This window comes from Anguilla anguilla, chromosome 2, assembly GCF_013347855.1.
Source record: "Anguilla anguilla isolate fAngAng1 chromosome 2, fAngAng1.pri, whole genome shotgun sequence".
Taxonomy (NCBI): domain Eukaryota; kingdom Metazoa; phylum Chordata; class Actinopteri; order Anguilliformes; family Anguillidae; genus Anguilla; species Anguilla anguilla.
The window spans coordinates 16,930,641-16,956,928 of NC_049202.1; the positions used below are offsets into that span (position 1 = coordinate 16,930,641).

General features: G+C 42.3%; 1 protein-coding gene across 2 annotated transcripts in view; it reads left to right on the forward strand.

Annotated features, from left to right (window-relative positions):
* The first annotated feature begins 1,413 nt into the window (after positions 1 to 1,413).
* si:dkey-191m6.4 (rho GTPase-activating protein 22) overlaps positions 1,414 to 26,288 on the forward strand; it is a 29,181-nt gene continuing 4,306 nt past the window's right edge. The window contains exons 1-7 of one of the 2 annotated variants that reach the window (XM_035399981.1): positions 1,414 to 2,094; positions 5,788 to 5,987; positions 8,050 to 8,137; positions 21,704 to 21,832; positions 24,035 to 24,242; positions 24,979 to 25,111; positions 25,659 to 25,732. In XM_035399981.1, coding sequence (XP_035255872.1) covers positions 2,052 to 2,094; positions 5,788 to 5,987; positions 8,050 to 8,137; positions 21,704 to 21,832; positions 24,035 to 24,242; positions 24,979 to 25,111; positions 25,659 to 25,732 — 875 coding nt within the window. In that variant the 5' untranslated portion in view covers positions 1,414 to 2,051. Of the gene's footprint in view, positions 2,095 to 5,787; positions 5,988 to 8,049; positions 8,138 to 13,699; positions 13,939 to 21,703; positions 21,833 to 24,034; positions 24,243 to 24,978; positions 25,112 to 25,658; positions 25,733 to 26,288 lie in introns of those variants that run through there. The other variant, XM_035399991.1, reaches the window with a different exon arrangement.

Here is a 26,288-nt window from a genome sequence, read left to right on the forward strand (position 1 = left end):
TATTTTTTCCTGCTTGACTGGAGTATCCCAGCTCTCAATTTTGCAGCAGAGGTATGTGCCGTCCCCAACTGAGAAACACGTCAGCAGGAAATGAAATGCACGGAGCAGTGTAGAGCAGGCAGTCTAACCAGAAATGTATATTACATCTTCAAAAACGGGGCTTGCAACTGAGCCAGATTTATTAATCAGAAAAGCGTGCTGTGCATGTCTTATAGTCATTTTACTGTCATTTCTATCAACATGTGGTGTTATGTAGCTGTACTGTGTTGTGTATCTTACGTAACACTGTTACATGTTTTGCAAGCAATTATATGTATGTTATGCTGATGCTACACTTGGTTTTTTTCTTTCAGGAAAGTTATTTTATTATGATGTAAATGTGTTGCTGTTTACGAGCTGTGCCGATGGGAATTGACTTTATTATGTTAGAGGTACACTTTGCTCAACGAATCCATCCAAACAGGAGTAAAGCTGAACAGAGGCAGACATCGCAGTCTGTCTTGCATTAAAGTCTCACAAGCAATTAAAGCTCTGTCTCCATAGGGGCTCCCACAGCCCCGGTGGCACACAGCTGAAAGCCAAGTCATGCTTTTCTCCCTGCTGCACGGTGGCACCTACAAACCTACAGCACGAGACCCGCGACACATTCACTGTGCTGCACAGACTTCACTCTGCGTCTGTGCGGCACAGTCGAATCGCCCACCAAAAACAGCCAAAAAAAAATCTAATTCTGAAATATAAAAAGGCAAATACATATTTAGAAATACAAAAAAGAAAAAAACAAAGCCTTAAAATGTAAAAACGCATACATGTCTAATATACAAATTAAATATTTAAATGAAACGTGTGTGTGTGTGTGTGTGTGTGTGTGTCTCTCATTTTGTGATTAGTCATCTGCTGTGCAGCGGTTTTGGTTTGAGAAACAAAGCGAGCGGGCCCCAGCCCTGGCCGCGGCTGAAGGGCGTGGCTTCATGGCTCCAGGGGTCGGTCGGATGATGGGGTGCGCTGCCGCTCCCCCTTCCTGTCCTGTAATAAGCCCAGCTGCTGTGGTCTGCAGGTCTGCGCTGACTCAGTTACTGCTGGAATCAAAGCCATCACCCCATATCGCAGGGGGTGATCTAGAGACAGGAAGAAGAGGAGACAAACACTGCTGAGAGAGAGAGAGAGAGAGAGAGGGAGAGAGAGAGAGAGAGAGATATGGGGGTAGCAGAGAGAGGGAGGGGGTGCTGGAGACATAGATTAGAGACAGCTTCTATTACTGCTGAGGTCATGTTAACAGAAAGAGAGAGAGAGAAAAGAAAAGAAGGAGGACAGGGAGAGGCCGAGGGAGGGGGAGGTCTGACATGGGGAGAGAGAAAATGGAGAAGAGGTGTGGGGGAGGGAAAGACATGTGAGAGGAGAGAGGGGAATAAAGGAAAAGAAAAGGAGCGGAGAGATTAAGAGAGATGGAAAGTAAGATTGGAGTGGAAGGTGGGGCAGGGAAAAGAGAGTGGGAGAGAGTAAAAGAGAGAATGATGAGGAAGCAGATGGAAGGAGCATAGAGAGAGGTAAAGAGAAACATGGTGCATAGCTAATTACGAGGGAGGGAGGAGGAATCCCACCCTTACCCTGCTGTTTCAGCTCTGCTGAACCATTGACAGTAATCACCCAGCCCCTAAATGGCTGGTGTGGGGTGGAATTAATTCCGCCGTGGCTGTGTGTGTGTGTGCGTGTGTGTGTGTGTGCATTAGTGTGTCCACGTCCACGCGTATGTGTGTGCAGATGAATAATGCAGCAGGGTGGTAGTGAGCACGTGCGAGGCAGCCCTCTCTCGGGGCTCCTGGGATGGGAGTGGGCGGAGCCAGCGCAGGGCGGTGCTGCCCGGAGCAGAGGGCTGGTGGGATGTTAGCGAGAGGAGAGGAGAGGAGAGGAGAGAAGAGGAGGGAGAGGACCGGATAGTGGGGTGAGGCAGGAGACAGGGGGGACAGGGCAGACAGGATGAGGTGCAACAGGGTGGTACGGCAGACGCGCTGACAGACAGGAATGCCTAGCGGACACGGCGCAGCCCAACCATGACAGCCATGCTGAGCCCCAAAATCAGACAGACCAGGAGAGGTGAGTGCAGTCTGCCTTTCTGTAGCCTTTCACAATGGAGCCTGTGGCTGTAACATGCAGAAGCCGTGTGGCAACACCGCCTCAAAATGTTAATTCCTTTTTTTCCTTGTGTTCAATGGCTGCTAACAGCTGATGACGTCCACGTTGTTTTAAGCATGCCCCTTTATGATACATATGGACATTTCTACTTTTAGCTTATGGCCTTGTATGCAATTTTCTCTGCTCTGTATGTGTATAAGTGTGGCATTGCTGTAACTGGTATGTTTGGGCATCAGTTACTGTAAGGCCCAACCAGATAATAACAGTGCAAAATAACTAGTGTGTGGTTTTTTCGTATATACATTTACGGAAAAAGGTTATTATGGAAATTATCAAAATTAAAACATATACATATTTCTGGCTCTTTTCAGTAAAAGATTTCCAATGTTCTTTTATGGAACAACAAATTGCTATCAGTGTAAAAGGAACATGATTATATGTATGTATTTATATATGCGTGTGTGTGTGTGTAAGAACTTCATTATGTACACCATTCAATAGGTACCCTACTGACTACATAGGAAGCACACATTACGTTCCACATCATGACAGCTGAATGTAAAGCTCTGTCAGCCTGAAGTCGGTTTCCTCTGGTGTGGCAGGTCCTGTAACCAGTACATAGACCACAGGCTCCCTCAGTATTTACTGTACAACAGTGTCTGTGCAAGCCTGAGCGCACCTCGCAAATCCATCTCTGTGGGCTAAAAGGGCAGCCTTTCTCCTGAATCCTAATCTAATCGATACCAGCGGGGCAAATGAACACACACTCAGGCAGCCATAATGCCGAGCATTAAGGGTGATGTCATTACAGTTGTGACGTGGAATGCACCGTGACCGAATGTGGGTAGGCGCAGTTGTTGTGTCCACGCAATGGTGCGTCCGTGTTTCTCTCCGACAGTAAAAGCTATTTCGGGTGGGTCATTTGCCAGCTCAGAGACTCAATGCAGCGGGGAAGATCCTAAAGCAAGCGGGCTCTCTGTTGTCATTTGTCATTTTGTTAGCCACCTCTGCACAACAGGCCACAACAGCCTGCTATTTCAGCGTGATGAATGACTTGAAAACCATCCCGTGAATTGATGCGCTATTCAAGATGAGTATGGTTCCCAGCTTCTGTCTGACGCCAGGCTTGCCCCTCTGACACGACTGCTCCAAGCAAATTGATGTCAAAATCAATAAGCCGATATGTAAGTCAGGGGGATGGACGATCCAGATTCTGAGGCTAACTGAATTATACGACTTGCCAGGCCCAAAAGAATATGTAAAACAACAATATGCTGGCATTACAGATCAAGGCTAAGAATTAAGCTGCTGTAAAACGTTCAATTTCATTTCAGGAATTGTGACAGACTAACATAACAGGTGTGTAGAATTCAGACAAGAAAGTCACAGATGTAATCACTGTGAACATTAAAGCAACACTGTTATGTCCAGTCAAAAGAATGGAAAATTCAAGAGTGAAATGAAATACATTATTTTCTTCAAAGAGTGACCTTATGGTACTCGCAGAATGGCAATCCCCATGTGTATGCAATGAAAATGACAACGAGAGAGGGATGCATGAATCATCAAACAGGGAAATCATAATGGCCTGGGATTAGAGTTCTGGGAATTGTGTCTGGTTCTACTCAGTCTGGTTATTCAGTTAAAAGTTTCTGCGTGTAACATGTAATGCATCTGTTGTCACACGGACCGCACAATTACAGAGGGAAAAACAAAAAAAGTCAGGTTTGTAACAAATCAGTGCTTGCGGAATTGAGACACGAGGTCCCCACAGAGCACCGTCCGCAAGAAGTATCAACAGAGCGAAGGGGCTGAGCGAGGCCCAGAAAATGTGAGTCAGAGTTTTTTCCGGCAAACCCCATTCGCTGGCTGAGACGAGGTGTCGTTTCATTTCCTGTGTCTCCTACAAGCCCTCTGTGTTCTGGGGGGAGAGATAGACGCAGCTTCCATCCCTCAAGCACCAAACTCTGACAAAAAATCTAAGACGGCCTTTTGGATCTTTCAGGGAGACATGCGGTTATTAAAAAAGTCATAAAATATTCAGGACACATTCACTAGGAGTATGTGTAGGGTATGGCATCTTGAAATATTCAGGAAATGTATTTTAAATTATTTTTTGATCTTCCACCACTCTAAATGGATGCTTTTAATTTCACACTGGAAATCATTAAACACTGTGTTATATAAATATCTGGTTATTTCCTCAGAAAACAGTTGTGAAATGATGCCTTTTTGATTCTCAGTTATATTGGAATTTGAAGGTAAATATGGTCAAGCTTTATCTCAATCCAATTTCCTTTTTTGATAGTAGAATATGCAGCAGGGTAACCAATCCAGGTTTACAGCATCCAGGCTGATAGCAGTTCCTTTTGAGGCTTCTAGTAGCAGTGAGGCATCGTAAATTAATTAACATTTGGTTCATGGTCATTGAAGCTCTGTGATTATACCATTTCCCATCAGTTTGATTTCTATGGTAAGCATGTGGAAATGACTGTTTTATGAGCTAAGCAAAGACAACCAGACCTGTTTATAAAATAAGCACTGAGAGGAATGATGCAGTCTAACTCTAATGGTGTTTAATGCTGCATATTTTGCTACTTTGAATCAGTTGAATCAAAATATTGAATATTAAAAATTTTTACAGTCACAATTATATTTTTATTAGCTTGAGCTTCAAACTCCTATTGCTTGCTAATTGAAAAAAAGGAAATACTCATTTGAATGTGACCAATGTGTATGTGTGCTGGTAAGACAGAACGTTGCGCTCCCTCCCCCCACCCCCCACCTAGCAGGGCATCCATGAGCATGAGCAGCGTTTTTAATGGAATTCAAAAGGCTCGCCTGCAAATGTGAAGACAAGCAACGTGACAAACAGACCTGGCCCTCTGATTGGACAAGCCCATTATGAGGCCTGTTTACTGAGGCAGATGGACTGCAGTAAGCCTATGCAGGCACACACACACACACACACAAGTGCATACACACACACACACACACTCACACTCACACAAATGCACACACATTTGCACACCCCCAACTTGCCCTTTCCATCAACAGACAGAATTGTCAGAGAGCAAAAAGAAGGATTATTGATTTTTGAGCAGGCAAGCATTGATCTGCAGTTCCTGGCCCAGAGGGGGAGCAGAGGACCCTGCAGAAATGGTGTCTTCAAAATTGATTTAGACAAATAATCCATAATTGGATGTCGATTCGTTTCCTCCTATTGGTGTTGCTCAAAACACGCTTTAATGTCACTCTAAAAAAAGGTGCTTTCAGGAAAATGCTATTTTTTATTTTTAATGTTCAACTGAAAAATGTAATACATTTATTTATTCATTCATTAATTCATTTTGAAGACCTTGATATCCCTCCAATAAATTTTGTCTTCACTACTCTGTCACTGGCACAGTTAACCCACAGCTTTACCCTGCCAGCCCTGTAGTATGACTAATACTGAAGATAGCCAGTCCAGGTCATTCCCCCAATAATCTCTGAAGGGGAAGTGTTTGTCACCATGGTAATGTAAGGGCAGTGCCAGGAAGAGGAAGTGCTTTTCACCACGGTAATGTAGGGGCAGTTCCAGGAAGAGGAAGTGTTTGTCACCACGGTAATGTGGTGCACTGAGGTGATTGTCCGTGTTTCTCCCTCCTCCAGCCAGGTCGAAGAGCATGGTGATGGGAGAGATGTCCCAGGGCTCTGGCCGCCCCTGCTCCCCCGCCCTCCAGGGGGGAGCGCTCAAGGCCGGCTGGCTCAAGAAGCAGCGGAGCATCATGAGGAACTGGCAGCTCCGCTGGTTCGTCCTGCGATCCGACCAGCTCTACTTCTACAAGGACGAGGAGGAGACCAAGCCGCAGGTACACACAACTGCTGCCCAAGCCTACAGGTGTCCGTGCTTCAACGAACTGTCCTGGAGCACTGCAGGTTGTCTGTTCCAAGTCCTGGAGGATGCACTGTACAGGGTTCATTGATGATGCATTTCATTCACTATACTTGGGTAAAATATGGTGGCTGGCTTGATGGTGAAAATGAGCAGGCCCCTTGGTTCTCCAGGACCAGTGTTGAGGACATTTGTTTACTGAGTAGACATTTTTTTCAGGAGCACGACTGTTTGACAGGTAAACTCACTGGTGTAGATGTGATGTACCCACACAGATGAAGTTTACACATTAATATGCTAAGGTCTATCAGTCTGCATTTCGAGTAGCTATGACAACAGTCCCCTCAGAGGTTCATTAGCAATACATTTTAATGGCAACCTGAAATCAGGTGGCATCATTGAGGCAAATGCATTATATTGATTCACAGAAATAATTTCACAAGCAAAGAGCACCGTCGTGACCCATATAATGTGGTTGGGGGGGGGGGGGGGGCTATACCCCTAGACTCTACCTCATGGACAGTAACTAACCCCACTTTGGATCAAAGCAGGGATTAGTAGCGTATTGTTCCAGTGTTAAGGGAAACAGATGTTATGCATGAAGCTACAAAGCCATTTTTGTACATTTTGATGCTACTTGGCAGGATTGTACAAACTACTAGCTGCAAAGTAGCAATTAAATTGGACTGCATCTGCTAACGCTCGTACATTACGACAAGTTGCTCGCTGCTGATCTTTTTAAACGCTCATAGCAGTCCTGACATCGTTATAGATTTTTTTCTGCTGTTTCACCAAGGCCTTCCAGGGCTTTAATTTGGGCCATAAGTAATCAATGGCTTTCCAAGAAAGCAGGCTCTTCATTCTGAGATGGCAAACGACCGGCGCCTTTTGAAATTCTCTTCAAAATGAAAAACTGTCAATACTCATACATACATCATGGATTTTTCCCCCCCATCCTTTTAATGTAGCTGTCAGAAGCTGAGTGGGAGTGTCAATCTGGCCTGTTTTCTCCATCTAATCAATAAGATTACGAGCCGAAAGCTTTATTGGCAAAACTGCTGATTATATATCATTCCAGAGGAACAATGGAACAGGTGCAAGCATGAAGGTACTGCCCCATCCCCCATTAAAATAGCTGGCGAAAAAAGCAATGATTGTTCGCTTCAACGAGGTTCAACGAGGCATAACATGGTACAATGTGAAGAATTCATTTTGAAAAGATTCGGAGCTTGATATAAGCTTGATAGTGAGTGGAATCAAGTGTCTGAGCGATGGGGTGGGTGGTGTGAGTCAATGCCACATCCCCCACGCATGTCTGGTGCTTTCTGGTGCTAAACACTTATTGACAGCTAGCCTGAGCCATCTTCATTAATGGACTTCTACTCTGTAATCATTGAATGTAATTTGCTGATGGCCCGCCCTTCATGAATGCCATTCCACTTGACGATATCCATCATTTCACTGAGGTACAGGAGCTGACCATGCTTCTATGTATGGTGGGACAGATGTTGAAGGTAGCTAGCAAAGGGGCAATGCTTCAATAAACTGATCTTTTCCTTTCTCAGCAGCAGCCTTCGTGTAGCCTTCATGTGGAAATGTTATACAGAATACAGATCAGCTCCTGCAGTGATAGACTGTTTAGTGATAAATAGGCTGCCTGATTTTATAATTGAAGGTCCTCAGGATCCTGCCTCCCAGAGGAGAGGATTAAACAGAAAAGGTTTTAAGAATTGTGTTTCTGATTCAGTTCTGATGCATCAAGGTTGGAGATCATTATATGCATTATTTATAGCATGCTCTCACTTAACTTGGCATTCTCCTGATTAAAAATGGAAGACAGTGGATGTAGGACTTGAGTGGTTCTTGCAGAGTTCTTTTTGAATTGTCATTCAGGACTTGTTTCTGAATGCCTCTCATTGAATATCTACACACATATATGTAATAATTTTGATGATGTGCTATATGATGATGTGTTGTTTTTCTTCTCTCTTTCTCTCTTTCTCTCTCTCTCTCTCTGTTTCCTCCCTCTCTCTCTGAAGGGATGCATCCCCCTTCATGGCAGCCAGGTGAACGAACTGACTGCCAATCCAGAAGAGCCAGGACGTCACCTCTTTGAGATAGTTCCAGGTGAGATGGCGTGTAGAAGCCCTGTCCTCACAGGCGAATCAGCTCCTGACTGTGCTCATTAACTTTTTCAAGGAAAAAAACCTTCCTTTTTCAGAAATACATTTTCTCTGAGTCAATTCTAACTGAGATCAAGGCTGTTTAACTGTGCAAACAAGGGAGGGTGAATTCCTTTATAATTTAATCTAGATTTGCCACATACCCTGCATATAAAACACAGGACAATTTTTTGAGTACTTTGGTTAGTCACCAGGGGGAGCACACAAGCTTGTGAGAGCTTCTAACATTTTTTTAAAAATGCACAGGAGGGGAACAGACTGTATAGTTACTGAAACATTTTCGTTCCTGTTTTGTGAGCTCTGAAGAAGTTTCCTCAGACAGAAGATTCTTATTTCCTGCTCACTGAACCCAACTGATCTTAAAATGCTATGATGAGTCAGTTTCTATTGAGCGTGTCTGAGTTACACAATCACAGTGATATTAAGCGTCAGCATATAAGTATCCAGGCTGTGGGGCAGGCTTGTTTTCCAATCAGAGAATCTCCTGTGCTGTTAGCAGTTAGGCAAGTGCCCCGTGGAATCTGCCACCCATGTATTTATGACAATTTATCGTTGATCCTGATATATGATCTTTTCAATAATTTTATTGCATAAAGCAAATCTATCCTCCTTCTCCGTGGTTCTTCATGCAGACCCACTCTCTCCCTCTCTATTTCTCTCTCTCTCTCTCTCCTTGTCTATCTCTCCCTCTCTATCTCACTCTCTCATTCACTCTCTCTTTCTCTTAATCTCCCTCTCCCTCCCCATCTCTTTCTCACTCCCCCCTGTCGTCTGCCGGGGATTCTGGGAATGGAAAGTGATTGAGGGACGGGGCAGACAGCTTGCAGTTGTCTGCGAGTCGAGTCAGAGTTCATTACTGCTCGTCGCGGATAACATCTCTGTTTGCCGAGACAATCTATTGCCTCGCCTGGAGCGTATGAATTATAGAGCCCATCCAAATATTGGTTGGGAGTCGCCGTGTCAGTAGCTGACATTTAACCATGATGGCTGGGCGGTATCGGGCCCCTGCTACTCCGCACTGCAGGCTCAGCTTTTAGAAGTGGTGTGAATGGTATTAGATGACATTTAAGCACACGGCAGTGTTTCCCTGAAATTCTATCACTTGTGCACCCACCTGGGTATACTGCATATATTATACTTTTTTTCCAGTACACTGTATTTCAGTACATACATATCTGTAGTAATATAGAGCAAGGTAGAAAGTTTACACATAATTTACATTTATACAGATGTATGTTTTCTAAAGGAGGGTAGCTACTCAAAATAATGAAACATAGAGTACACGGATAGTGAACAAAAATTGGAAATACCTGGGTAAATGAGAGACAAGTATGCAATGCAGAGGTTACTCCACAAGGGTGGATCAATCATTAATTAACCACATAACATCCTAACATCTGTAGAGTCATTATGCAAATCCTGGACAGGCCTGGTTACCTTTAATTATGGCTAGCATGGCTACAAGGGGAAACCTAGATGACTTTGAAGGAGGTGCTGGGCTCATTTTACAGTTGGAGCTTCAATGACCAAGACCAAACCTTCTGATGTTTTCATGGGGTGGGCGCAAGGTCATATATTGAACTGCTGCAACACCTTGATAATACATTTTATTGAAATATATTTTCAGTATTTCGCTCTATAAGGGAACCGGAAGGGAGAGTACCTCGTTTAATAACAAAAAACAAAAAAAAAAACATCATTGAAATATGTATCAATGAAGCTATAGAGCCAATTTTATGTTTGCAATGTAAACAATGTTCATTTATAACTGATATACCAAAAAAAAAAAAACTTTTAAAACACATGAGTAAAGAGTTTACATGACTACAGTGTATTTTAGCACACATGAAAGCATGGATTTTTACCTATATATACACAGTGATATGTTTTCACCAAGACTGGCCTGACTCAGGAACCTTAAACCAGTGGTTCCCAAACGAATCCTTGGGGACCCCCCCAGTCGTATCCAGCAATTTGATGTGTTCCACCTCCGACTTACCTGATACAAGCCCTTCATTAGTTGTGCTTGAGATGGAACACATTAAACACCTGGATCTGGCTGGGGGTCTCTACGGAGAGGTCTGAAGCCCTGCCTTACACACCCCAGTACCACACGGCAGAGCACAGCGACAGTTCTCCGTCCCATTCCCCAGCCGCTTTTGTAGTAGAGCCCGGTGGCCTGCAGATAGTTGCTCTGTAGCTTATCACAGAGCACAGGGTTCCTTTGTGATCTGCTCTTTGTTTGTTGCCGCCCGCTGGCGTATCTGTCTGTGTGTTTTGTTTATGACTTGCAAATATGGCATGCCGGTGCAACGCCCATGAAACTTTGCAGCCGAAACGAGGGCGTATGGACCACCGAGCCGCAGGAATTTCAGGCCTTAGCCTTTTTTTTACGATTTCTGTAAGGCCAGTATCTATCTATTTTTAGGTCTCACTTTGCAAACTTCTCTCACCCAACTTGACCTCAAAAAACCCCGGAATACACGCTGTGTTTACAAGATATTAGATTCGCGTTACAAGCTGGAGGAGATGGCTTACCGTGTTTTGCTTTAATGGGAAACACGTTTTTCCCCTTTCCGCTTGCTTCTGCCTGTAATCAGCTTAGATTCACGGGTGTCTGATTTCTCAGCTCTGAGGTGAACAAGAATGTTCTGAATGAAGTTTTAATTAAAATTGAAGTTCAAGGACAGTTTGTTTTGTGTAAGTCCTAGTTTTATTCAATCTTATTGTTATTCCCTGTTTGGGAACAGCAATGCCTCTGTCTGTTGCTTATGGAAATGGTTCCAAAGCTGTGGCACTTTTGTCATGAGAGGAGCTGAAGTGGATTACAATATACAAATAGTCATTATGTACAATACACATAACATGAAATACAGCGCACACATTGTATTAGATATACGGCACATACTGCACTGAACTATATATTAAGATGCAATATAATAATGGATGGATCACGTACTCAACTAAAAAAATAACAAAAAGTTTCCTAAAAAGATACAAATGTACAAATTGTACCCCTAGCCAGCAATACATACAGTAGTTCATTTGTACCTTTGTGAGTATTGTCCAGGGTACATTTGGGAAATTTGTTCCTTAAAGAACAATCATCCACTGTGCCTTTATTTCTGAAAGTGTAGGCCTACATTGTATTCACTCGTTTAGACAGTCCTGGACTAAGCACGTTTGGGAACCCGTGCCATGTAGGCTGATGGGAAGTGGTTTCTTTTTTTTGGGGGGTGTGGGGGGGGGTGGTGGTCCATATCTGAGTCATTGCATGACCTCCATTGGATTACATTGACTCTGTGGGGGTGGTGGTAGATGGATACTCAGCCTGAATTGCTCACTGACCACATGACAAATCAGATCAAGTGATTTCACTGACCGCTTTCCCTCCCTGCATCTTCCACCATTGTGCTCTCTATTCTCGTGTTTTTTTCAATTGCTATATGTGCAGATTCAGTCATATTCTGTGGCACCAGATTATCTCCAACTACTGGGAAAGTGGTGTAGGCTGAAGCCAATCATAGGATGGATGCTAGCTGCAGTTTTAATGGAAATCGTTTTATATTTTTACACAATGACAACAATTATTCTTCTACCACTGCAGGAGAGATTAGTGCGCTTATCTCTTCTGAAAGTTACTGTTCCCATTTTTTAAATCCAATCGCCAGTATCTTATCTGTCCAAGCATAACCTCAGACTCTAAAACCGAGCAAACCAGACGTGATTAATATACGGGCGGTGTTCTCTGAGCTTTTTTTTGTTTCTGAGACGGGTGGGAGAGGACAACCGTGAGATTTTCGGAGAGGGCAGGCATGAAGGATGGACTGCGTGTCTGGCAGGTCTCTCTCAGCTCTTCCGCTCCTGTTTCTTTCCTCCCAGCAGCTCGGACAGCTGGACCCCATCAGGAGAGGACGGAGACGGGCGCAGTCCTGTGCAAACGCCGCCACTTAAGCTAATTAATAATTGCGGCCGGTCAGCTGTTTGGCCAGCACACACACGACCCCCTAGTCCCTCGGGGAGCTGCGTTTGCAGTACCATCCCCCGCTTTTACTGTGGCTCGGTCAGAACTGTCTTCCGCAACTGACCTGAGCTGAGCCTGAGAAGCAAAATGGCTGCTCCACCATGGGCAGCCATACTACCATTTCCTAGAGCACCATGGGTAGGCATGCTGCCATTACCCAGTGCATCATGGGCAGGCATGCTGCTGTTACCCAGTGCATCATGGGCAGGCATGCTGCCATTACCCAGTGCATCATGGGCAGGCATGCTGCCGTTACCCAGTGCACCATGGGTGGACATGCTGCCGTTACCTAGGGCACCATAGATAGACACGCTGCCATTACCTAGTCCAAGATCACAGGCCCATGTGTGCCTGTTGGGATAGAACACCTTTTTCATTCCACAGGAATCCAAGGCAAAGCCAAGGACCATCCTTTGATTTTTAGTTTATTTGCTTTTGCATGAATCACTGATGTGACCACATAAGGTAGGCAATGTCTGAAGCATCTGAAGAGAGGACGTGTGTCACTTGACCTCTTCAATATTATCAAATGTTACAATTACTCACAAAAAGTAATTTGCTCAGGGTCTGAAAGATTACTGTATGGGAACTTGTTTGCTGTTTAAGGAATAAACCTGTGCACCCCAATAAACAGGTTCTATTGATTTTATCATTTTTGTGTCAGTGATGTACAATTGATTTGTGCACTTGTAAAACGACAAATTCAATGCAACGAATGCATAGCTTTCTCTTTGTTCATTTTTTTTTTTAAGTGGCAATTTTTTGGATAGGCTTTGCATTGTTTTATGCAGAGCTGAGCTTGGAATGTTGGTCCCGTTTTCGTGCCTCACATTGAAAGGTCTACCCACTTTATGTGCATAAAAATGCCAGGGGAAAAAAATGCAAACAATGCATCCGTTCATAGCAAGGCTGTACTTGACAGGAGCAGTGAAAACTTGGGGCAGAAACAGTATGCTGTAGGTTTAAACTGGCTGGGTGCAGTCATCTGTGCTTTGCAGTCTGCAAAGGAGTGTATTTAGTTAAACACTTCAGCTGTAAACCAAAACTTCCTCTTAACATTTAACACATTTTCACCCCCCATGAGTGTGGGCACATGAATAAGCAGTTATTTCACATTTTCAATGGGGGGCAGCCAATGGCAAAGGTCTGTCAGATGAAATGTGCTGTAGGACTGGTTCAAATGCTCACAGATTGATTAGCCAGGTCTGTTCGGAGATTTGCATTTGGAGATGAGTTTGGAGAATTTGGCAAAGAGGAGCAACAGTGCAGCCCTTTTCCCTTAGGGTGGGAGGGAGAAAAAGGAAGGAGAGAGAGAGAAAGAGAGAGGGGAAGGAGGGAGGGAGAAAGAGAGAGGGCAGATGAGGAGAGCCTGCACTCTGGAGGGGCTTGGCCCTGTCCCGCTAAAGGGGGGGGGCATGTAAAGTGGAGGGGGGTGGGGTCGGGTTGAAGTGAGGCCGGCTACTTTTTTTTCCTCAATGAATGAGGGCAAGGAGAAGGAAAACTTGTTTTTTGGATTCCTGGCTGTGATGGTGCCCTGGGCTGACTCATACCCCCGTGGCACCGATCGGCCGTGGCACGCACCGGCGGGCGGGTTCACCTGGAGGAGCCCTGGGGGCAGTGCCCGCATGGCGCGGCTATAGCGTCCCGCCCGGGCTCTCTCGCGCGTGACATGGGGCTGGGGTGCTGCAAGGCAAAGAAGGACCATCCGAGCCAAGCCCAAGGTATGGCACTGTCTCTTCTTTTACTGTGCGCTGAATGCCAGAGTGGATTGTCCAGCCCAGAATGTTCAGCTGTCTGTACTGCATGCGTCTGATATTATCGTACATTACAATTCAATTACAATATCTTCATTTTACAGAGGGGTTGCACATTTATTGTACAAACTGTTTTTATATCAGCCATTTGCATTCAGGTGGCCAGCTCAACTATAGATATTTAGTTGCAAGGACGACCAAAGTGTATCTTGTTACTGTAACCTGGGGGCATGATTTGAAAGTTTCCTTAAGGCATTTTTGAAGCCGATGTGATGTTGGCCTATGAAAAGAGAGTTTCCCTGGCCATAAAAGCAGCTTGCAGAAGCAGGCTTAGAGGCCTCTCAGTTCGGATGACAGAGGCGCCATTTATAGTGCCTTTACAGAATTGCAGATTGCCAGCCGTATCTCTATTGTCGTTTTTCCATGTGCCCCACTCACAGATGTTTGCGTGGGACATTTAATTTCCAGGCAATCCATTGTCAGTCTTATACTCAATTACTAGTCTCCATACTGCAAACTCCAAAGTCAGGGCTGTGTATTGCATATAGTGCAGTGTGTGTGTCTGAAACAGTTCTTCAGCGAAGCAGGCTCACAATCACCCTGCCAATATGGCTTTTTACTGGGGTAATGTGAACCACAGCGACAGGTCAGCTGGCGTTTGTGGGGAGGGCTCTGTCAAGGGGAGGCTGTATTGTCACTGTTGCGAATGACCTTAACTGTGGGCTGTGAAAAATTGAGCGCCCCGGTCGTCCATCTGCTCGCTCCCCAGCTCAGCATGAGAGAGAGCCACTTCAAAGTTTTCGGGTCAAGAGCCTCATTTGTCTCAATTGTCCCCTAATGAAAACCGCTGTATTTTCTTTTCTGGTCCCGCGTGGTCAGGCTTTGAGTGTTTTTTGCTCTGGCTTAATTGATTTCCTGAATTAGCTTATCTTTGTTGCAATGGGTGGGCAGCGAATCTGGCTGTGTGGCAGCTGCTCATTGCCTGTCTCACCAGGGCATTCTTATCACACACTGAGTTTTGTTGCTGTCTCTGTTCCTTTAGCATATGAAACAGGAAAAAATGGTGGCTACAGTCACTTATCACTTCAGTGTCTAGAATCAATAAGGCCTGAGGAGAAAGATGATCAACTAATTTGTCCTTAACTCTGCACAATACACCACTGAGCAAGTTTCATGTTTTTCATATGATATTCTCAGTTCAAAGATTTAGCTCAAAGTTAGCTCAAAGTAAATGTAGAAAAAAGTTACCCAAAGTGCAATTAGGGTATCTTCCAGATTTAATGAGAATTAAAATTTCTTAGTAAGTGTTCCCATAAACATACATGAACTTATGTGGAAATGCAGTCTGCTAAGCAGTTTCACAAGAGCCTTTCCTTCAGCCAATGATAAGGTAGGCCTATAGGCCTACTCTTAGTTTTACAAGTTAAGAAAATAGCATTATATAAAAATGCAAGGGCTCAGGGAACTAGCTAAGTAATTTCATTTGGTTTATAAAAATGCAAGCTAGTGATATTATCCATCATTCAGTGAGATTAGTCTAGGAGAATGTGACATTTAAAAATATTAATGTGGTGAGGTATTTCTTTAATATTGTTTCTTTAGCCGTGATTGATGGTCACATTGCCGGCACAGACTGCTGCTGCTGATATGCCAGAGAACATTATTTGAGAAAGGGAATAGCAGAAATTCTAGCTCCTGTCTCGCTAATCAGTGCTTTGAGCACACAGGAACCTTCGCCTAATCATCTAGTCAAAAAAGAACCAATTGAAGATCAGCCAAAAGAAATGACTAGTAGTCTCAGCCAATCAGATTTCTTTTTTAAATCATGTTCATCTGGAAAAGATCATTTATCATTATTTAAAGGTATTCAATTCCACCTTTGTCTACCCCTGAATGATATCAAACAAAGTATACTGATCAACCCCAAGCTGGTGGGCACAAAAGAAAGAAACCATTTATTTGAACTTACTAATATGACTAGTTTTTGTGTACAATTAGAGAGCCTGGCCAATGTGAACTGTGTATTTGTGTGAAACTGGGGAAAGAGAGAGTTATTACAGACAGTAATAAACAAGGTAATTCTTAAGTAAATATCAATATGTTATGAGTTATTTGTCACAAAGAAAATTTGTGGAGAAACAAATGATTTAACCTTTCTTGTATCCATGACAACCTTCCCAACAGCTTTGGTACAGCACATATAAAGATGCCAACTAGTCTGGCTAATTTTCTCTCATAATTTCAAAAAGAGTTTATAAAAATGTCAGTTCCTCAGGGTGTTGTATTTAAAATAAATTAACAAAATGAATACAAAAAATATATAAGATTAATTTTAAGAACAAAAACAAATGCCAAAAGCTGTCATTTTCCTTTTGAATACTGGCTTTTATCTGAATTTGGTCAGGCCATTTATATATTTCAGCATCATTTCTCAGTTAATCTGTGGATTAATTATCTACATGTGTTCCTCTAAAGAAAAAAAATTGGAACAAGTCAAGTTCCCCACCAGCTGCCCTGGTCTCCATCCTCATACAGCACATCAACCTTTCACTCCACAAGATAATGATCCTTTTCTATTATTGATATTTGGCAGATGTGGGCCATTACAGATGTGACTTTTTTGTTTGTGCCTGAAATTGATATATTGAGCTATACATGACCGCTGCATCAAACAAATAACAGTTTTGGAAAGACTGTATTTTCAAAATAAATGTGCAAGTAGGCAAATAACTAGTGAATGTTCCATTTTTCTTGAATATTCACATTCTGTCATTTCCACTTGGTAACTCTCCTTATTTGGCTTCCGAGCCAATTCAAGGTCATACTATGACATTCTGAAAGAATGAAAAAGTACCCTTTTCAACCTGTTTAAGGCCCACATCATAAATAAGTAGTTTTGTCAAGTGCTGCACATTGGGACAGAGTTGAGAGATTAACCTGTGCTAGCACTGTGCCCTACACATAATTCTAACACTTTCTGAGAAGGGTACTACATAAGACACATGAAGCTGTCGTAAGCATTGAATAACACATCCATAAGCTCTATATCAATATCCATAAATAGTTGTGCCTACCACTGCAGAATGAGCCATCCAGCAACCAACATATAAACAACTTCTAACACTCTAAAAACTGTGTTGGATTACGTGAATAGAAAAAAGCTAGCGCACAGAGTGCTTTTTTTTTTAAGTTTACAAACAAAGTGCTTTCTTTCTAAAATCTATTTATTGAAATGTCTGTATCTTCCTAAGAGGAGACGTAGCTGCATTTTGACTGTTTTAATCTTTATCAGAAGAGATATACAGCTTCTTTGGAGAGAAACACAGAAACACCACGATAAACCCTTCTCAGCAAACTCACTGCTAAAGTGAATCTGTGGATGAAAAGCAGCAGTAGACTGTAGCCTGATTCTTTATCAGCAGGACAGACTTTATGAGAGGAGTTGGCCTGAGCAGCCTCATTAAGCCAAAGGGATCTAGGAAAGCCTAATGACATGCATTAACCTATACGAACTTCCAAATAAGCCTGTGTGGAGAACGGGTGAAAGTCAAAGAGTGTCAGTTGAAGTACATGATTTCTTTAGACAGGAAGGCGGTAACTGTTGGTCTCTGTCCAAGCATTACATTAAAACAAATTGCCTATCATGCCTCACCCCCCAAAAAAATGCTTATTCAGATGTTCCATGGCATGCAATACAGAACCAGGTATTCCAATTTGGTCTTAAATACAAGAAAACACAATTAATCGCAATTAATCTAGCCTTGCAAAAAGCGCATTGTATTAGGTGTCAGCGACCAGTTGTAACAGAAAACGAAGCATTTTGATATTTCTGTCTCTGTTTTTGCTTTCCTGTCATTTTAATTTACTCTGCTCACCCCCAGCACACACACACACGCACACACACACACATATACACACGCACACATACATATGTACACAATCACACACACACACACACACACAGCTGTGCAGTTGCGAGTAATGGATCAGCTAATAAACAGTGCAGGGGGACTCTAGCGTGATCAGTTGGGAAAGCGTGATATCAGAAGCCTTGGCAAATCCACACACGTCTCTCTCCTGACAGAGCGAAAGCACATTAGTCACGCCGCAGAGTGCCGTCGGCCCCCAGACTTCCCACATTCCAACGTCAGCGGTCCCCCGAACGTTAATAACGTGCCCTTGAAAAAATCACAACCTTAATATCATATCTAAAATTAATTTCTCACTGTCCCTCTGTATCCAGGCGACGCCCCTCTGAATGCCCCTCACTCAGTCCTCACTGTCATGTTTTGGCGAAGCAGTCATTTCAGCGAACCTGAAAGGAAACATTGCCACCGCGCTATGGGAACACTGTGAGAATACTGTGTGTTTGGCTGGGACGTCTGCCAAAAGCACTTAGCGCGAAGATATCGTATGCTCCGGCTCACCTTCTGAAAGGCTCTGGCATCAAATTACACAGCACGTGATATCAACGCAGCATGTCTATGGCAGAATTTGACCCACTGTTTGTGCCTTCACATTAGATTACTCACTCTCAATGAACACCGTTTTCATGTTTGTTTGTTTTTTTGTTTGGCTTTTCTGGTCATATATCAAAGAAAAAAAGTATATTTTATGAAACCAGAAAAAGAAAACCACCTTCAGCCTCAGGATATCGAGGATCCACCCCTAAGCTGTTGTCCAGCTGCTTGACATCACAATTACAGTGGCATGAGTTTTAAATGACACCAGTAACCGTTTTATCACTAATAAAACAAAAAGGAATTTAGACAGATGCAAGGCTGGAAACACTGTGAAGGGTAATAACTTTAAGACTAAAGAGGCCCAATGTATTTTTGCCATCTAGTGGTGCACAATCAAATTACAAAATTATATCATAACATCATTAGAAAATGTGATCCTGCTTTTTCGTATGTGGTCTGTGGCCCATGGCACAAAAAACATTAAGGGTAAATGTATTTCTTCATTTCTATAAGGAAATGTGTACATCATACTGACTGTTTTTTAAGCATGTGCTACCAAAATGTGGGGGTCTGTCTGGTTTGACATTGTGTAGCTGTCAATATATGTTGTAGTATTTACCAAACAAATCCCTAAGAATTCTTAGGGAATACAAATCCCTAAGAATGTTTTATGCTGTGTTGGCATTGACAAAAGAGAATAACATGAAATTGGGTTCATAATATTATCACGTTTTTAACACAAAATGTACTTATTTTCTGTTAGCATATAAACATTTCTCTTCGTCATTGTCATGTCATGTTCCAGTAAGGGTTAATTAATATAATATACAAAAACTCCACAGATCTGGCTTCCACTGACAAGAGGCTTGTAATTAAAGATACCTATAAAAAAAAGAGGCAATGAAAATCGTGCTGTTCAAGGAAAATGGTTTTAAGAGCTGTGTTGTGTCAGGTGATTTAGCGAATGTCATAACGTCATTATGGTTATTAAAAGATGAGACCTTGTGTTATTTCAGGATAGGGGACCGTGTGGCTTCACTTGGCAGTATTGTGGTGCCACATTGTGATGATGATATAATCACTTGGAAAGTGAGAGTGATAAATTGCCCATTGAGCAGTTGGAGAGAGAAATGGCAAATAGAATTCTGTTTTCAGTTCATACACTCCCAGAAATAAAAGTACAGTGGAAGAACATTTTTGTTCTTTAAGGACCATGTTTCCCAAATGTACCATGAAAGTACAATAATGTTCTATTTGGGTGCAAATATATACCATTTACAAGCAGAAAAAATGAATTATGTATTGCTGGCTAGGGGTATGAGTGAATATACCTGTAGGATACCACCACATTATTAAGTGTTAGGACCTTTTTAGCCACTTTTCATACCTTTTTGATGGGTGTACTGTACCTGTCACCAGCATGTTCTCAGCATTTCTCTGGCTTCTGACGAAAATAAAAGCGACTTGCATATAGAATGGTTGCTCTCATAAACTGTTGTATTTTTTTATATTATAAGTCACCCTGCATTAGTGGTTTCTCATCGATCAAAGCAGCTCTTGAAATTGCAAAAAAAAAAAAGGAAAAAACTGAAAACGGAAATAAGAGCGGCTCATTCATTTTTTTCCGGTGTGCCGGATCGTTATCTTTGTTTGTGAGAAGGAGGATCATCAGCTTTCGGGTCCTCGGTGAAAGACGTGACACCGGTTACCCGGAGGCTGTTCAGAAATGTGACATTAGCATTCGATTGCACAGTCACAGCAGACGACCTGCTGTGAGCCAGGCCGTCTCAGATGGTGTCACAGGGAGGCTCAATGCTTAATTGCCCTGCCTCCTAAAGACAGCTGTCTCAGATACATGAATGATGGTTGGGGGATTTTTTTTTTTTTTTTTTTTTCGAAAACAGATTGAGAAGCTTTTGATTCAAGCTTTATGCCAGTGCCGAATGCCAGCTTTATTAAATGGATATTTTAAGTATATAATGCAGTTAATAATTCAGAAAAAGTGCTCTGCTTCGCAACTTTTGAATTTGTACTAATCTGTAGTCTTATTGCTAGGCGTGTTTTTACTGTATATTGTATTTATATTGGAAAGGACTTATGTAAAGCAAGAGCACAAACGAATATGGAGGGTATTTCAGATCAAGTTAATCAACATACCAGGAATTCCAGTCCACAGTACTGACTTATGAAAACACACAGATATGTTATTCAGTATGAATGTGGTTACCAGAATTTTGAATACATTTGAAATTAATGGTAACACATTGATCAGTAACATATAAGGTGATGAAATCAGTCATGGGTAGCAAGTGCAGTGTTGATATGCACAACATCACTCCAAATGTCTGACTTGAATTTCATTGTGCATTCAGTCTCTGCCTGTGGGCTGAGCATGCCATTTAGAATGACATATTACATATTACATCAATGTTGTCAGACACGTTAAAATTTTTCACAGGAGCCTATACAAACAAAAATGCAAGTTCACGATGCTGGTGACATACATATTGTATTTATAAAATGTCACTGCCACTCTTAACAGGCTATCTGCAATTTTGAGTTGCTTGTTATGAGCAGTAGGTCAAGAAGGTACACACAGATGTGAGTGTGATATTCTCCACTGTTGTGATTCCTCGTGATACAGTAAAATTCTTCCTCTTTCACCAGGATTACTCAGATTGCTCATTTATTCAGAATGCTTCACAGAATTATTTTAATTTGAATGCCATTGAATCCTGTCATTGTTGTTGCTTTCATTTTAAATGCTGCATGTTCTACTTTTTGCAGTTTTATATTTTGGTGATGGAACAGCAGTCACCTCACAGCAATAAGGTCCCTGGTTTGAATCCCAGCCTGGTACCCTTCTGTGTAGAGTTTGCGTATCCTCCCCATGTCTGTGAGTGTTTCTTCTGGGTACACTGGTTTACTCCCACAGTCCAGAGACATGGAAATTAGGCTAATTGGGGACTCAAAATTGCTGGCAATGTTGGTATGACAGTGTGAGACAATGGCCTGTGTGCCCTACGATTGATTGGCGACCTGTCCAAGGTTTATTCTTGCCTCTCGCCCAATTCATGCTGGGATAGCCTCTAGCTCTATCCCAGCATGCATAGCTGAAGCTGGTGGAAAGGCTTCTTATGGAATGTATGATGTAATGTATTAGTAGTCATTACAGTTTAGGAGAGAAAGAGGCTGATAGGATGGTGCGATGTTCTTGAATGTCCTCATGTGTCTGAACTGCCTATCCCCCTTCTCTGTGTGTGCTGCAGGTGGGGTTGGGGAGAAGGACCGAGCGGCCATCAGTCATGAAGCCTTCCTGCTCATGGCTAACTCTCAGACCGACATGGACGACTGGGTCAAAGCCATTCGTCGTGTCATCTGGTCTCCCTTCGGAGGAGGTACACAATGAAATGAATAAAACTAAAAAACAAAAATTCTAAAAGTCATACTTATTGGACTGTTGGATTAATGCTAAATTCTGACTGGCTGACGCCCGTGCTTTGTGTTCCCATACACGCCCACAGTTTATGCACAGCAATGTGCTTCACTACTACGTCTTTATTTATATATTACATACATCACCTGCAGCTCAGTTGGAGGTGGAATTTGCTGTGCTAAAAAAAAAAGCTTTTTTGCATTGCAAATGAGGTTTGAAATAGGCAATAATACATATATAGCCCACTTCGTCTCATTCCTATCTTGGCCTCTGAATTCAACAGCTTGCTGTGCATTTAAAATGCATAACGTTCAGTGCATGCAAAAATATCTGAAGGCTTACAGTGCTGGTGTGACGAGACGTCTGGATTTTCAGGCATTATGTTACAAAGAACGGGTTATTTATAGCCATATCGCGAAATGTAAATCAACTCCTGTCAGAGCTGTACTGTCTGCGTGTTGAAACAAAACACTTTCAAACATACACACTATCACTACAGTAGCCTATTTTAAAAAATAGCGTCATCTGATGCCAATAAGACTCCACATGCCATTGCCCCGTGCAATATAAACCTTATTACAATCAATACGAAGAAGCAGAAGCTTAAATATGTATATAATGAATTAATAGCGGTCATGATAACTGAGATTAATGGAATCGTCTAAGAATTATAGAGAGGCATTCCAGCTGTCATTTGTAAAGTCACATTAGCCTATGGAACTCTGTGCCGACTCGGCCTCCTGCAAATTAAGAAAAGAAATAATTTTCCAAAGCGTGTGCAGGAATTCATGTGTGTTTGTTTATTTATTTATTTATTTTGTAGAAAAAATATATATATTTTGCGTTAGAAAGCTCCAAGATGAAGACTTTACGATGTTAAATGAGGGATCCCCTTTGTTTTTTTCAAGGGATATAGCCTATTGCGGATTGGAATATGGGGTATGCGCGATCACGGAATGCGTCAAGGCCCACCCCACTAGTCATCGAGAATAGAACTGTCCCTCAATTATATTCATAATCTATTGGTAACAGCAACGCCTCGGCCATAGCTCGTGACCTATGTAGAAACTTCTTTCTAGAATAACAAACTGTATTAGTCTATTGAAAGACAGGCGAATATAGGCTACAGTCCGTTTGGACCCGCGTGCAGGACCGCTCGTTCCGGACACCTTTAGTGATTTCTAGTCTCTACAACAGTGATCTGCTGTGCTGTGTGTGTTTAGGCATACAGAAAGTGACCAAAGTAAGGCATAGCCTACACTGTGCTTTAATGAGACGCTCTCCTTTTCGAAGGCGTGAGTCGGGTTGGATTCTTTCCGCGGAACTACCAGTGCTAAGACATGGAAAATTGGCAAAGTACCTGGTCCCAGAGGTTCGGACCCTGCTTCTCTGCAGCTCTTGCTCGCTGGCGCACCGCAGCTTCTGTGCGCTGACTGGTGAGAGTGACGGTGACTGTTCTTTTCGGCAATGCAGTGAGACATCTCTAGGTATTGGCAATTTAAATTTCTCTATAGTAGACAACGCGGTTTTAAGGCACTGGATAGGCGACAAAAGCGCACAGTTGGGACGCTCAATGACGCTCAGACAAATTCGCTGACACGGTTTTATAATTTAATTTTGTTCGTTTTACCTATCGGAAGTTTATTCGGCTTATGTAACAAACGTGCAATTACGAAATTACTTTCATTAAATTATTTATTTAAATTATATATTTCCTTTGGAAGCTATAGTTTCATCCTGCCTCTATGAAATTCTGCTACTTTTCCAAGAATTATAACAAGTTCCTGTAATTTATGAGCAGTGTACTAACATGAGTAGGGTAAGCAATATTTCTTGCTGGATCTTTCGGTGGCAAAATGTTTTTTCCTAAAAATGTTAACAAGCATTAATCATAAAAATGGCATTGTGGAATGCATTGGTTGCAATAGGCAACTGTTGCAAAATTACATTCATTGTAAATGTGTATTTGGTGGCTAAAATCCATTACTTATATTCTGGATTTAATATTTAATTGTATACTGGCATATATGACCTTTCATAATGGAAGACAGTGAACACAGGTGTGAGCAGTTTTGTTTTCCGTTTTTTTTTTTTTTTTTTTTGTTCTCTCTCTCACTGCTTAAAACTGTGCAGTGGAAGATGCCCGCATGTCTTGTCCCCGCAGGGATATTCGGCCAGCGGCTGGAGGACACTGTACAGTACGAGAAGAAGTTTGGCCACCGGCTGGCTCCACTGCTGGTGGAACAGTGCGTGGACTTCATAAGGGAACAGGGTCTGAATGAAGAGGGCCTCTTTCGGATGCCCGGACAGGCCAACCTCGTTAAAGAGCTACAGGACGCCTTTGATTGCGGGGACAAACCTCTTTTTGACAGGTAGGCGACTACTCCACCAACTTCCGTTTCTGTCTGGTGGCAGCAAAGCCTCAGATTATCTGTACATTTAAGACATGGATTGTGAATTACATATATCCGTTTAATGTGACATGAACTACTGCATGAACAATGTCAAATTTAGATGCTTTTCCATAGATCTTATACAGAAACCTAAACAGAAAGTTAACTATATAAAATGCATATAAAATACAGGCACTTATGTGTACCAGAATGTGAACAAAAATGAAGGCTAGTCACACACACAAAATGTTATTATATTTTGTTCATTTAGGAATGATGAAATTCACACTAATGTAAAATAATATCCCAAGGTAATCATAGTTTAAGTGTGGGGACATTGATATTTCTTTACCATAAACAATGGGGAGATAAATTGTAATGCAGCTGCTTTTTTGTCACACAAGTGTCCTGCATGTGATAGTAAGATTTATTGGATATTCATAATATTTATAGTGAAGGGTGCATGAATTAACTGGAGGTTGAATGTAAGGTTTTGGAAAATCATATTAAAGATGAAACCAAAAGGGAAGGGTTGTGTAACATGTGGCAAACAGCCACACAGCCAAGTCATTGCGTTAGCTAATGCATCTCCCGAGATAAAACTAACACATGGTCTCATCTTGAATTCTGGGTAGGCTAAATGGCATCTCATTTAGCATGTCAGTGGCTTTTTCCGTGAACGTGCTAAGCTGACCTTCCTCTGACCTCCTCACAGCAACACAGATGTCCACACGGTGGCGTCCCTCCTGAAGCTGTACCTCCGCGAGCTTCCGGAGCCGGTCGTCCCCTTCGCCAAGTACCAGGACTTTCTCACCTGTGCTCAGCTGCTTGGCAAGGATGAGGAAGAGGTGAGTGAGAGCATGTCAGAGGTTGGAGATCAAGCGGTCTCTCCCGCCCACCGTCCAGAGTTAACGTGTCACCATCTGTCACTATATCCTCTACTTAACATGGTGATCCTCTCTCTGACGCTCGAGCCGGGTGATACAACCGTGGCGGATGAAAGAATCCAATAACAGATGACATCTTGGTGAACAAATGCTTTGGCTTGGCCCTTTCTTCCCTGTCACCCACGCACAGCGACAGTGTCCACATCTCTGGGAATGTAGTCAGAAAAGGCCCCAGCGCCATTTACGTAAGGGGGAAGTGCCATTTGTGACTGTAGTTTTAAAGGTCTTGTGATTTTTTTTTGTTTACAAGGGGCTAAGGGGTCTTATCAAAAATAAGTCCATTGCATTAGGTGTGTGATGTTTTTGATATTGGTGTTACACTGCATTTAGATCTAGTTCATAAATGCCTATTGGCTACTGTAAGATGTGGTGTTAATGTATTTCCTTGACAGGGATGAGCAACTTATGCAGGGTGTAAGTATACATAATGGTATTTATTTACCTACAGGGAATGCAGGAGCTGACAAAACAAGTGAAAACTCTTCCTCAGGCCAATTATAACCTTCTGAAATACATATGCAAGTGAGTCCTCCAACTTCCTTCCGATCCCAGTAAATCTATTGACCTCCCTGGCTGATTAGACTCATAAATATTAAACATTACATAATGAAATACATTTGAAACAAATAGTTTATTCAAAGGTGATTTAATTTGCTCATCTGCATGCTGTAAAGCAAGAAGTAATTCAAGGACAGTTCCTTGAGAGCTGCCCCTGTTATAATAAATCCTAGGTTTTGGTTGATGAATAAGAAAGCAAGGTGAGTGTAGATATTTCAGCCTCCTGCTTCCACACACATGCCTTCCATGGTGTACTACCTCTTTCATGTTTGGGCAATCACAATGAGATTAACATCTGTGATATGCAGTGTAGATTCCAGCTGGAATTTTTCCTTTTATATGGTATTGTATGTATTTCTTGTTGGCTAGCTGATGGAGTATAGGTAACGTAGGTATGGTCCATCTGTAGTATAAGTGAAAGATTACAAATCAAGTTTATACAGACCACAATGATATCTAAATACACATGGTTAGGTTTAAAATACATGTTGTAATAGTCTATATTCTTTTTTAATCTTTC